Raw genomic sequence first — 13,018 nt, 5'->3', positions numbered from 1 at the left:
ATGGCATACAGAGTACTGGCTAGCTGCAGGAACAGAGTTGGAGAGACCATGGCATACAGAGTACTGGCTAGCTGCAGGAACAGGGTTGGAGATACCATGGCATACAGAGTACTGGCTAGCTGCAGGAACAGGGTTGGAGAGACCATGGCATACAGGCTAGCTGCAGGAACAGGGTTGGAGAGACCATGGCATACAGAGTTTGGGCAGAATATCAAACAGTGGTTTATGCATGTGGTGAAATAACCGGAGTAGCCAACCAGCCAGATTGAAAAACGACCCGCGGGAAAGCAGCCTCCATTCGCTCTCCGAGTGCATACAGATGACATGTATTTTCCCCCTGCTCCTGTTTCTGCCCATTTGATAATAGGCCATCCCTAAATCTCAACAAATTTTACATATTAGTAAAGACAATATTAAACTGAGATAAGAACAGCAAGGAACAGAGCGCAAGCTTTTTTTGCTACTTTCTCAAGTCATCAATAGCCTATAGTCGCATCATGTTGGTCATATATGTTTTGATTTCTAAGATATTCTAAGGTTTGTATCATTCACAACTAAACTTGACAAATAATTCTAAATCTTGTGTATAGGACCTGTTTCAAATGATCACTCTAATGCTCAAAATAGCCACTTCATATGCACACTCACTCCAGAATGGAACCAATATCTTAGTTAATGTTAGTTAATGACTCAAAAAACTGTTAAATCCCCTTGGATTGATGAGAAATTGAAAAATGGTATGGTTTAGAGAGATGAGGCAAAGGGTATGGCAAATAAGTCTGGCAGTGCAACCGATTGGCAGTCGTACTGCAAATTGAGTAATCATGTGACCTAAACTGAATAAAAATAAGAAACTATACTACGAAACAAAATAAATAATATAAAGAATGACAGTAAAAATCTTTGGAGCACTTTAAATGACATTTTGGGCAAAAAGGAAAACTCCGCTCCATCGTTCATTGAATCAGATGGCTCATTCATCACAAAACCAACTGATATTGCAAACTACTTAAATTCTTTTTTCACTTGTCGGATTAGCAAACTTAGGCATTACATGCCAGCAACAAACTCTGACACTACACATCCAAGTATATCTGACAAAATTCTGAAAGACAAGCATTTTAATTTTGAATTCCATAAAGTGAGAGTGGAAGAGGTAAAAATGATTGTTGTCTATCAACAATGACAAGCCACCGGGGTCTGACAACTTGGATGGAAAATTACTGAGGATAATAGTGGATGATATTGCCACTCCTATTTGCCATATCTTCAATTTAAGCCTACTAGAAATTGTTTGCCCTCAGGCCCAGAGGGAAGCAAAAGTCATTCCGCTACCTAAGAATAGTAAAGCCCCCTTTCCTGTCTCAAATAGCCATCCAATCATCCTGTTATCACCCCTTCGTAAACTTTTGGTAAAAATGGTGTTTGACCAGATACAATGCTAATTTACAGTAAACAAATTGACAACATACTTTCAGCACGCTTTTAGGGAAGGACACTCGATAAGCACAGCACTTACACAAATGACTGATGATTGACTGAGAGAAATGTATGATAAAAAGATTGTGTGGGCTGTTTTGTTAGACTTTATCGATAATAGTCTGCTGATGGAAAAACGTATGTGTTATGGCTTTACACCCCCTGCTATATTGTGGATAAAGAGTTACCTGTCCATCAGAACACAAAGGGTATTATTTAATGGAAGCATCTCCACATAATCCAGGTAGAATCACGAATTCCCCGGGGCAGCTGTCTAGGCCCCTTACTTTTTGAGTAAAGCCAGTGTGTCTATGTATGCAGAAGACTCAACACTATACACGTCAGCTACTACAGCGACGGAAATGACTGAAACACTTAACAAAGAGCTGCAGTTAGTTTCAGAATGGATGGCAAGGAAAAAGTTACATAAAGAATATAACAAACTAAAAGCATTGTATTTGGGACAAATCATTCACTAAACCTCAACTAAATCTTGAATAATGTGGAAAAAGCAAGTTGAGGTGACTAAACTGCTTGGAGTAACCCTGGATTGTATACTGTCATGGTCAAAACATATTGATACAAGAGTATCTTTTAATTTTATTTAACCTTTATTTAACTGCTCAAGTCAGTTCAGAACAAATTCTTATTTACAATGGCAACTACCCCAGGCCAAACCCATACAACGCTGGGCCAATTGTGCACCACCCTATGGGACTCCCAATCACCCCAATCACAGCCAGATAATGCAGCCTGATAATGCAGCCTGGATATGAACCAGGGACTGCAGTGACACCTCTTGCACTGAGATGCAGTGCCTTAGAGCGCTGCGCCACTCGGCAGCTAAGATGGGGAGAAGTCTCTCCATAATAAAGCGCTGCTCTGCCTTAACAGCACTATCAACAAGGCAGGTCCTACAGGCCCTAGTTTTGTTGCACCTGGACTACTGTTCAGTCATGTGGTCAGGTGCCACAAAGAGGGGATTAGGAAAATTGCAATTGGCTCAGAACAGGACAGCACGGCTGGCCCCTGGATGTACACAGAGAGCTAACATTAATAATATGCATGTCAATCTCACCTGGCTCAAAGTAAAGTACAGATTTACTTCATCATTACTTGTATTTTTGAGAGGTATTGACATGTTGCACCGAGCTGTCTGTTTGAACTACTGGCACACAGCTCCGGCACCCATGCATACCCCACAATATATGCCACCAGGTCTCTTCACAGTCCCCAAGTCCAGAACAGACTATGGGAGGCACACAGTACTACACAGAGTCATGACTACATGGAACTCTATTCCACATCAAGCAACTCACGCAAGCTTTAAAATTATATTTAAAAAACAGATCAAATACACCTTATGGAACAGCGGGGACTGTGAAGAGACACATGCATACACACACAATAACATACGCACTATACACACACATACACATTAATTTTGTGTTGTAGATTTGTGGTAGTAGAGTAGTGGCCTGAGGGCACACACTTAATGTGTTGTGAAATCTGTTGTGAATGTATTGTAATGTTCTATAAATTGTATAACTGTCTTAATTTTGCTGGACCCCAGGAAGACTAGCTGCAGCCTTAACAGCAGCTAATGGGGATGCATAATAAATACTAATATCATAATGTTTCTATATACCTGCCTAAAATGAATAATGAATTTATTGTGATGGTGTATATTAAATTGATTTATTCTACTTTTTTAAATATAGATGTTCCAAAGGCGCACATCAGCAGCGTGTATGTGGGGAGGGCAGGAGATGCTTAACGTGTTCATGTTCACTAACGGCCAATTACCATGAGACCGGCAGCCTTTTGCGTGACAATAACCAGCTGACATTTCATGACCGCCACAGCCCTAATTGCATTGTCCTCTTTGTATCAAATCAAATCAAAATATATTTGCGCCGAATACAACAGGTGTAGTAGACCTTACAGTGAAATGCTTACTTACAAGCCTTTAACCAACAATGCAGTTTTAAGAAAAATAAGAGTTAAGAAAAGTATTTCCTAAATAAACTCAAGTAAAAAATGTGTGTTCATATGTTCACATGTCCTATCTCAGTCTAATAGATGACACAGACTGTATACCAGCACACACCCAGAGGCCCTCACACCAAGGAGACCACATTAATATACCCATGTTCATTTCTTAATGGAATCTCTGTATTTACTTATAGATGGCTGTCCTGGAAATACAGGCTAATGGAGATGCTGTTGTGTCCAAGGAGGCCATCACCAACGCAGGCCAGTCTCTGGAGGATCCCCTCATGAGAGTCAGTCTCACTCATGTTTCCATCCATGGCCCAAATATAGCAAAGCATCAAAATTGGCCAATGTGCAAAAACACATTTGATTAAAACCCACACCTTATGAAATCGAGTTCATTGAATGTACATTTTAAAGGATCCCAACACACAAATTAAACCCTAACTAATACACTACATAGCTCTGACCTTTGACCTCCACTCCCTCTTGCAGGAGTTTACTCAGTCGTGTGTGCGTCACGAGGCCAAGCAGCGTCCCACAGCCCACGACCTGCTCTTCCACCGCGTGCTGTTTGAGGTTCACTCCCTCAAGCTACTGGCTGCCCACTGCCTCATCAGCAACCAGTGTGAGTGTCTCCATCTCTGAAGCCCCCCATGCACATGGCATGCAATCTGTGGATTGACAACTGCCAATTTTTTTTACAAGGAGTGGCATGATGGCACAAACAAAATGCAAAACAGGCTAGCCATTTGTGTGGGAGAGAAAATGTTTCCACATATTATTTCCTTTTTGTTATGGGACAGCTGAAAAATACTGAAATCCTTCATTGGATTTTGTGGGATTTCTTTGAACGTCTGTTGTTACAATGGAAGTGGAAACGTTTTTTGATTTGATTTGCTATATGCCAAACTGGTGTGGCATCCATGTAACACTCCCTTACCCATCTCTCTTTGCAGACCTGTTGCCAGAGAACTGTGTGGAGGAGAAGACCAAGTCCTTTGACCCCAACGGTCTCATGGCAGAAATCAAACATGGCAACCGGCCAGGCGTTCAGCTCAAGTATTCCCATGTGTCTCCTTTGGAGCTGGACAAGTTCCTGGAGGACGTCAAGTAAGGGCTAATTCCATTCACCCATTGGGCTCTGGTCAAAAGTAGTGCACTATTATAGCGAATACGGTGCAATTTAGGATGCAGCCTTAAAGAGCTGCCTTGGTCATTGCCTCTTATGGGCTTTGTGTAGGGTGTCATTAAGAAATGGCCTTGTGGCCCCTGACATCATTCTGACTCATCCCTCTTTAGGAATGGGATATACCCCCTCATGAACTTTGCGTCGTCGCGGCCCCACCCCGTACCCCGTGCCCTATCCCTGTCCCACGAACAGGTGGAGACGGCGAAGTCCCCCACCCCTGAGCCCCAAGAGACAGAGAGCAGAAAGGTGTGTGTCGGTCTTTCTATTTGTTTGTGTGTGTTAAGCCCTATTTGGACAGGATTCATTTTACTGGCGGAGGTCGGGTAACGTAATTATGTAATTACGTAATAATTACAAAAAAGGTGTTGCTCATGATTTGAACAAGAAAAAAATGTGATTCAATATATTGAACAAAGTGCTGTGCATAGCCTATATATGAAGGCCCTATGTATCAACTTTCACAGTGAATGCTTTTATTTATATGTTTTGTGCGTATTAATTTAATATTGCCGATGTAAAAATAAATTTAAAGTTACAATTTTATGTAACCCTTGCTGTTAATAGATGGCAAAGCAGCATACAGCTTACCTAAACTTTTGGAAATGATAAGTTCACTTTCTCATTCAACGCCTTAAAACGCATCTCAAGTGCAATTGCACCGTTTAGCTCACGTCTGAAGGATGGGGGGCATTTAGGACGTCTATTGTGGATTAATTTATGATCACACTTCCTCAATTCAAATATTACGCCGACATGATATCAAAGATGGTTTGGTATGGTGTGAGTTGTCAGTGTAGACCTGTTATCGCCTGGACTTGTTGAAATATTATCACGTCTAGAAAAAAATAACGAATTACAGGGGGCATGTTTGGAAAAAACGAATCCTGTCTGAATCGTACTCTGGAATAACGGATGTTCTGGGGTAATAATGACATAATCAACGTTCTCTAGTAATACTAGTCTCGTGCCAATATACAATTCCGGACAGAATAACCTACTGTTTTTCAGCAAACTCCAAGGTCCTCTCATAATACTAGTTCCGTGCGTATCGACATCTCTGTGTTTACCGAGACATTACAGCGTTTGACAGGTACTGCTGGAAGTTTGAGCAAGAAAACATAGAATTAGTGCTTAAACAAAGTGCTGCATATATTTCATATGAATGGCCTGCATTTAGCAACTTTCACAGTGATTCTTGTGTCTATACGTTTTGTGCCATAGAATTCAAGTTGAACATCGCCAAATGTGTCAGTTTAAGTAGGCCTAAGTGTTTTTGTGCCTATAATCTTAATTAATTCAACCCTGGCTGTTGATGAATTAGGCAACAGACGACAAAGCAGGGCATTCCCGGGTTCCCCATTGAGCTAAACTTTTAGGAAATAGCAAGTTTATCATCCATAAAATCATATCAAGCAAATACTGTCCAGACGCTCAAATTTTTATTAGGAGGGACGTCTACCGCGGATCGCTAAAATAATCATTATAATTATAATATTATGGGGACACCTACAGTACCGGTCACACCTACTCATTCAAGAGTTCTTCTTTATTTTTTACTATGTTCTACATTGTAGAATAATAGGGAAGACATCAGAACTATGAAAGAACACATATGGAATCATGTATTAACTATAAAAGTGTTAAACCAATCTAAATATATTGTATATTTTAGATGATTCAAAGTAGCCACTGTTTGCCTTGATGACAGATTTGCACACTCTTGAAAAACCCTGGTATGAGTGGGTTCGTCAAAAACCTTTGACTGTTACTGTATATATTTGGCAGCGAAGCACAAGTTATAATTGTAGTTTATTATCGTCTAGACATGATGATGAAATATCTTCATGTCTAGAATATAAAAAACTCCACTCCAGGCTTCCGTCGTAGACTCAATTGAATGAAAAAGAAAATAAGGAATCCTGTGCAATCTTCCTCTGAAATAATGCACATGCTGAGATAATGATTACATAACCGACGTCTGTAATAATACTAGTCCCGGGCTTTAAAGAGAATAGTGCATGTTAAAGTACACTGATCACTCTAACTGATGGTTGGTCTGATGGTGTGTTGCAGGTGATTCAGATGCACTGTAACTTGGAGTCAAATGAAGAAGGGACCAAAACTCATGTGAGTTTGACTATAGTCTTCTTTTAACTAATGGTGTCAATGTGTACAACCCCCCCCCCCCATGTCACATGGCCTTTTGGAGTTACTATAACATGACATAACATCGCTATTTTTAAAAATCCATTCTGATCCTCATTGCATTTGGGGGATAAGCATATTCTGTGTTGACAAAATATATTCCTCTATCCTGTCCTCTCCTTAGCTCTCTCTGTTTCTTAAGATGGACGACAAGCTCCATCGACAACTTAGCTGTGACATCCTTCCGAGTGAGTTCTAATGGACACTTTCATATCCATTATTATGTTTTTTTTTTTTTTTTTTTTACATATCGTGGTATGAGGCTGAACTATTTTGTATGAATCTTTCAGCTGACAGCTCCAAAGACCTTGCCAATGAACTTGTTCACTACGCCTTCATAAGTGAGGTAGGTATCCTTGTCGCCTAATGTTATTGCAAACGGCCATAGTCATTTGCAATAACCTGTAATGATCTAATCTCAAACCCTGTGTAACCCCATGCAGGAGGACTGTGGGAAGCTGGCAGGATTCCTTGAGGACGCGCTCACCAGACACAAGGGCAAAGCGCTGGCCTCTGGGATCACACAGTGAGAAGGGGCCTCTCCGGAAGCTGGCCCACAGAGAGGGGCCTCGAGCATTGACCACTCAAACAGAGCAAGACAGGGGCTAGAAGGCAGGATGACTCAGCCAGGATCAGAGGGACTGGCTCCAGTGAGCGTTTGAAGGGTTGAGCCTGATGAGTGGTGATTGGGACTGGGCCTGATGATTGGTGGATCATCCCAAAGAGGGCTAGGATAGGCCAGGACTGAGAGGGACTGAAAGCATCTCCGGTTGGATGACTCAGAGGCATCATGACTTGTTAAATCCATTTGAATTCAATCACTTTTTGACAACACCCCTTTTGATTTGAACAAAATCTGCCATACATATTTGCCCGTTGTAGAAGTGCTCCGAAAGTGACATTCAAGTGATAAAAGTGCTTTGACTGATTTTGCAAACTCCACCATACCATGAGACATCCATATCTTCATCACTGGAAAATATAATCAGTTGAGATGTATATCATTTAAATGCATACAAACAGGGTTGTCAAATATTTGATCATGTCTGGCAAAAAATATAAAAACATTATACAAATGTTTTATTTTTTACCTTTAACGTCAATTATCTTTTCACATATGTTGTAACTTAGACCCTATTTTTTACATCATCTAAGGTTTTGTGTTATGCCCGCCATTGGTTGAGACACAACATGCTCTTGAATAAATCCAAATCATATACACATATTTAGCAGATGTTATTGCTGGTGTAGCGAAATGCTTGTGTTCCTAGCTCCAACAGTGCAGTAGTATCTAACAATTCACAACAATGCACACAAATCTAAAAGTAAAAGAATGGAATTAAGTAATATATAAATATTAGGATGAGCAATGTCGGAGTGGCATTAACTAAAATACAGTAGAATGGAATATATACATATGTAAACATGATTAAAGTGACTAGTGTGCCATTATTAAAGTGACCAGTGGTTCCATGTCTATGTACATAGGGCAGCAGCCTCTAAGGTACAGGGTGAGTGTCATGTTTTGGCAGAAAAATGTACTAAAATGGGAATAAAAGGAAAATGTCAACTTTCAAATGGTACCACAAAGATCATCAGAGAATGTTGACTTGAATGGGTATATTTGTTGTTTTAAATCTTTCTGAAAATCTGTTCTTTCTGACCACTTCTTCCATGAGAAAACATGTATGGAAAGTTTTGTTTAAATCAAGAGATGCTGTCAAAAAGTGATTGAATTCAAATGGATTTACCCGGCTGTGTTCAGCTATCCCACAATGCAGTGGAAGATTGCAGTGGAAGTCCCCTGCCTAAAAGGGCTGTAAATGCCTTAAGATGTAATCATCCATAATGACACTACTATACTGTACTGCCGGTAGAGATGTTTCCAATGAGGAATGGATGTAGTGCATTCAAGACAAACCAATAAAACAGCTATGTTTTTATGTTATTTTACAGTCTTCTAATTAATAGTTGATAACTCCAGAAATGTACATTTGGAAGTTGTTTTTGGAAAATAATCTATAAAACGTTTTTTTTTTTTAAATAAATAGGCTCCCTAGTTTTATAAGCCCACGCAATACCTACCATAGAAATTTCTAGCTCTTAGCAAATTTGATGACAAAGATGAGAACCGTCCAACATGCATGGTTAACATGCTAACACTTAAGTTAACTTCATTCTTTTTGCTTAGTTCTATGAACAGTATTAGCGTTGCACAGACCTTTTTCTGTTGATGTTTTAATGGTGTATAATGGTCTTCAAAACACACTCGCAGCGCATTCTAACAGTGCTTTGCTAGGCTGAATGAATCTCCGTGCATTAGTAGTAACGAGCAATGAGGTGATGCCTCTCTTTTAGCCTGTAGTGCTCTTAAGGGTTTTCCCTTTGAAATTGTTCTGTAAGCCAAAGACTTGCAAAGTGCCTGTGATGGCAACCCACTATGTACAAAACCCATAATCCAAAACGCCACAGCAACATAACTTCAGAAATGACAAAAACTCCTGACAGTCAACGATTCAGTCTATTGGGTTGGTGTCAACAGAATGCTATACTTTTAATTTATTCTGAAAACCAGCTTGTGAATGTGTTGAGGGGCCACAGCTTGTACCCTATGAATGTCTAAATCCATTCTAGAAAATGGATCAGCTAAACACATAGAATATAGTCCACGCCGATTGAGGCATTTGAGAACGCGATTTTGAATGGAGGGTTTTGTTGAATAGTGAAGGGTTTCAAATAAATAAAGCCCAGAATATATTTTTTTGAAAGCAATTAATTACTGTTCTACTGAACGATATAACTACTACAGTACACAACACACAAAAAAGCATTATATACTTCTGGAGGTTGAAGATGAATTCTGCGTAAGTGTCCACAGATGTCTTGATGCATTCTAAAGCAAGCAAAAGTCAATAATAGATCTATTGCAGTGGGATTTAGTAATTTATTGATTGCTTTAAAGTAAAAAATATATATATTAAAAACAACTTTTCTTAATCTTGAACAGTATACACTGAGTGTACAAAACAATAGGAGCACCTTCCTAATATTGAGTTGCACCCCCTTTTGCCCCTTAGAACTGCCTCAATTTGTTGGGACATGGATTCAACAAGGTGTCGAAAGCGTTCCACAGGGATGCTGGGCCATGTTGACTCCAAAGCTTCCCAGAGTTGTGTCAAGTTGGCTGGATCTCCCTTGGGTGGTGGACCATTCTTGATACACATGGGAAGCTGTTGAGTGTGAAAAACGCAGCAGTGTTGCAGTTCTTAACACACTTAAACCAGTGCACCTGGCACATACTACCATACCCCTGTTCAAAGGCACTTACATCTTTTCTCTTGCCCATACACCCTCTGAATGGCAGGCCCACAGACACAATCCATGTCTCAGTTGTCTCAAGGCTTAAAAATCCTTCTGTAACCTGTCTCCTCCCCTTTATCTACACTGATTGAAGTGGATTTAACAGGTGACCACAATAAAGGATCATAACTTCCATCTGGATTCACCTGCTCAGTCTGTCATGGTGTTCCTATTGTTTTGTACACTCAGTGTATATTCTTCAGTATCTGCATCTGTTAACAATATGACGTTTTAGTTCTTATGCTATCTGTAAATCTCTGGTCCTATTACAATTACACTCCTGTATAGCTGTTGCATAATATGCTCATTGCTCTTAAAATGTCAAGCCTTTTATCAGCTAGTCTCTTGGGGATAGCGCTTCTCCCAGTCATTTATCTGTAGGATATGGTGTACATAAATATGTCTGTGTCTGTTCAAAGGTGTTTCCCTTGAGCAGAAGTATGAATGCTCGGAGTGGTGCTACTGTTGTCTAGTAGTCTGCAATGCATGTCTTAATAATAGCTCCAAACTGTTCAGACACTTCTTTTCAAAGATTGCCTTAGTCATTGACCGAGCTCCATTGACTGACTCCGGGGGGGGGGCTGATAAAGGAAAATGAATGTTCAGACTAAGCAAAGCCCATTCATCCATTAGTCTTTTTCCGTAGCGATCACTTCTTTCTCCCGAGTCTGGATTCTGTTGTATGTCGGCTCTGTATTGTACTGGACGTGTTCTACTCATCCTTCTGTAAAATATTGTTCTGCAATGAATGATAATAAAACAATGTGATGTCACATCATGGTGAGACTGGGTTTAGAGGGTTTTTTAATGTTATTGAATCTTGGGGTCCTGACTTATTAAAACAGTTTCACTTAAAGTTAGAATCCTTGTTGCTCAATTTTTGGACTTATAAATGAATGATATATACACATTGATTCTTGAAGAATATAACTTAAATGCTGTGTGAGCTTAGTTTAACTGTCGTACCCCATCAGAACCCAAAATACAAGCGTATTTTACTCCAATATTAATAAACAATGTAAATGTAAACAAATACTGTATAGCCTCAAAACATGCTTAAAACCATAGCCATATATATTAAGCTCCTGTTATAACTTACGTTTTTTATATCATGGATGGTCAGACCGAGGCATCCATACCTCTATGTCTATGAATTTGAGAGTTAGCATTTCTTCAGGCCCATCACTCAGCTTTTTGGCAAAACTGAGGTGGGGTCAATGCTTTGTTATTGTTTCAACTACGGATTCAAGCTTTAATCTGTCTTGAATATGACAACAACAACAAATCAGCAGCACTACACTGTGTAATTCAAAGCACCTGGCTACTTTTGTCAAAGAAAAAGGGGCAAAAAAACATTAAACAAAACCTGGCTACCCTGAACTGTGCATGAACATCATCGGCCCGGTTTCCCAAAAGCATCTTTAGGCTAAACCCTCTGACAGACAGCGCCTGTGGACAGGGTGGGATGGTCAGCGGTGCTCAGTGGAAGCTGCTCAGCCAGCCGAGGCAGAGAAAATAGGATTCTGCTCTATTTTTCAAGCCCATTGTTGACCAATCATATTAGAAAACGTAGCCTGCGTGGTGAGACATCAGAACGTACGTCCAACAGCAGGACCAGCTAACTTGCCCACTAGCCTAGGAACTTTTGCCACGTTCAAGTACTAGTCAGAACTAGAAAACTGACATTTCATATGCCTAGTGGCAGTGATGGAAAAAAGTACCCAAATGTCATACTTGAGTAAAAGTCTAGATACCTTAATAGAAAGTTTCTCAAGTAAAAGTGAAAGTCACCCAGGACAATACTACTTCAGTAAAAGTCTAAAATTATTTGGTTCTAAATATACTTATCAAAAGTAAATGTAATTGCTAAAATATACTTAAGTATCAAAAGTAGAAATCATTTCAAATTCCTTATATTAAGCAAAGCAGACAGCACCATTTTCTTGTTTTGAATATGTATGGATAGCCAGGGGCACACTCCAGCACTCAGATATCATTTACAAATGATGCATGTGTTTAGTTAGTTCACCAGATCAGAGGCAGTAGGGACGACCACGTGTTCTCTTGATAAGTGCATGAATTGGACCATTTTCCTGTTCAGCTAAGCATTCAAAATGTAACAAGTACTTTTGGGTGTCAATGAAAATGTATGAGGTAAAAAGTACATTGTTTTTTTTTTATGTAGTGAAGTAAAAGTAAAAGTAAAAATATAAATAGTAAAGTACAGATACCCCAAAAAACGACTTAAGTAGTACTTTAAAGTATTTTTACTTAAGTACTTTACACCACTGCCTAGAGTCTAACCCTATTAGTTTACAGTCACGTTTAACCATAAAAATCATTGTTTTCTAATTCATGTTTGGATTATAAAAATTCTGTTGCGAGCAAACACATTTTTATGCATGCTAGCGACTATTTTCTTGCAAGTCAATAATGTTTGTTAATTTCGTTGCTATGCTCACCAGTGGCTGTCACATGGACTGTGGGCTTTCACCAAGGGGCCAGGGTTCTGGTTAAGAAGCACGGTTTCTACTGCTCCTACAGTTTTGTTTCGGTACTTCAATTTAACTGACGCCCGCCCAGAAAGACAATGTCCATACATGGCCACATAGAGAAGTCAGATTTTAAAATTCCTAATAAGACACTTTAGTTATCACCTTTGTGCACAAAACATCTATTGATTTATTCAAATGTGTCAGAAGCCAATTTTTTTCCATTACTCACAGCCGAAGACATAACATTTATATATACAGTGCCTTCGGAAAGTATTTAGACCCCTTGGCTTTT

The 13,018-nt window shown here is 39.6% G+C and overlaps 1 protein-coding gene across 2 annotated transcripts in view; it reads left to right on the top strand.

Moving 5' to 3' along the window:
• Positions 1-9,626, top strand: part of LOC110489903 (nuclear receptor-binding protein 2) — a 60,184-nt gene extending 50,558 nt beyond the window's left edge. For both annotated transcript variants that reach the window (XM_036944177.1, XM_021562880.2), the window contains 8 exons: positions 3,669-3,764; positions 3,970-4,102; positions 4,434-4,587; positions 4,777-4,912; positions 6,740-6,793; positions 6,996-7,059; positions 7,162-7,217; positions 7,315-9,626. In XM_036944177.1, coding sequence (XP_036800072.1) covers positions 3,669-3,764; positions 3,970-4,102; positions 4,434-4,587; positions 4,777-4,912; positions 6,740-6,793; positions 6,996-7,059; positions 7,162-7,217; positions 7,315-7,401 — 780 coding nt within the window. In that variant the 3' untranslated portion in view covers positions 7,402-9,626. The remainder of the gene's footprint in view (positions 1-3,668; positions 3,765-3,969; positions 4,103-4,433; positions 4,588-4,776; positions 4,913-6,739; positions 6,794-6,995; positions 7,060-7,161; positions 7,218-7,314) is intronic.
• Positions 9,627-13,018: the final 3,392 nt, after the last annotated feature.

This window comes from Oncorhynchus mykiss, chromosome 15 (genome assembly GCF_013265735.2).
Source record: "Oncorhynchus mykiss isolate Arlee chromosome 15, USDA_OmykA_1.1, whole genome shotgun sequence".
NCBI lineage: Eukaryota > Metazoa > Chordata > Actinopteri > Salmoniformes > Salmonidae > Oncorhynchus > Oncorhynchus mykiss.
This window is presented reverse-complemented; position numbering and strand designations above follow the sequence as displayed.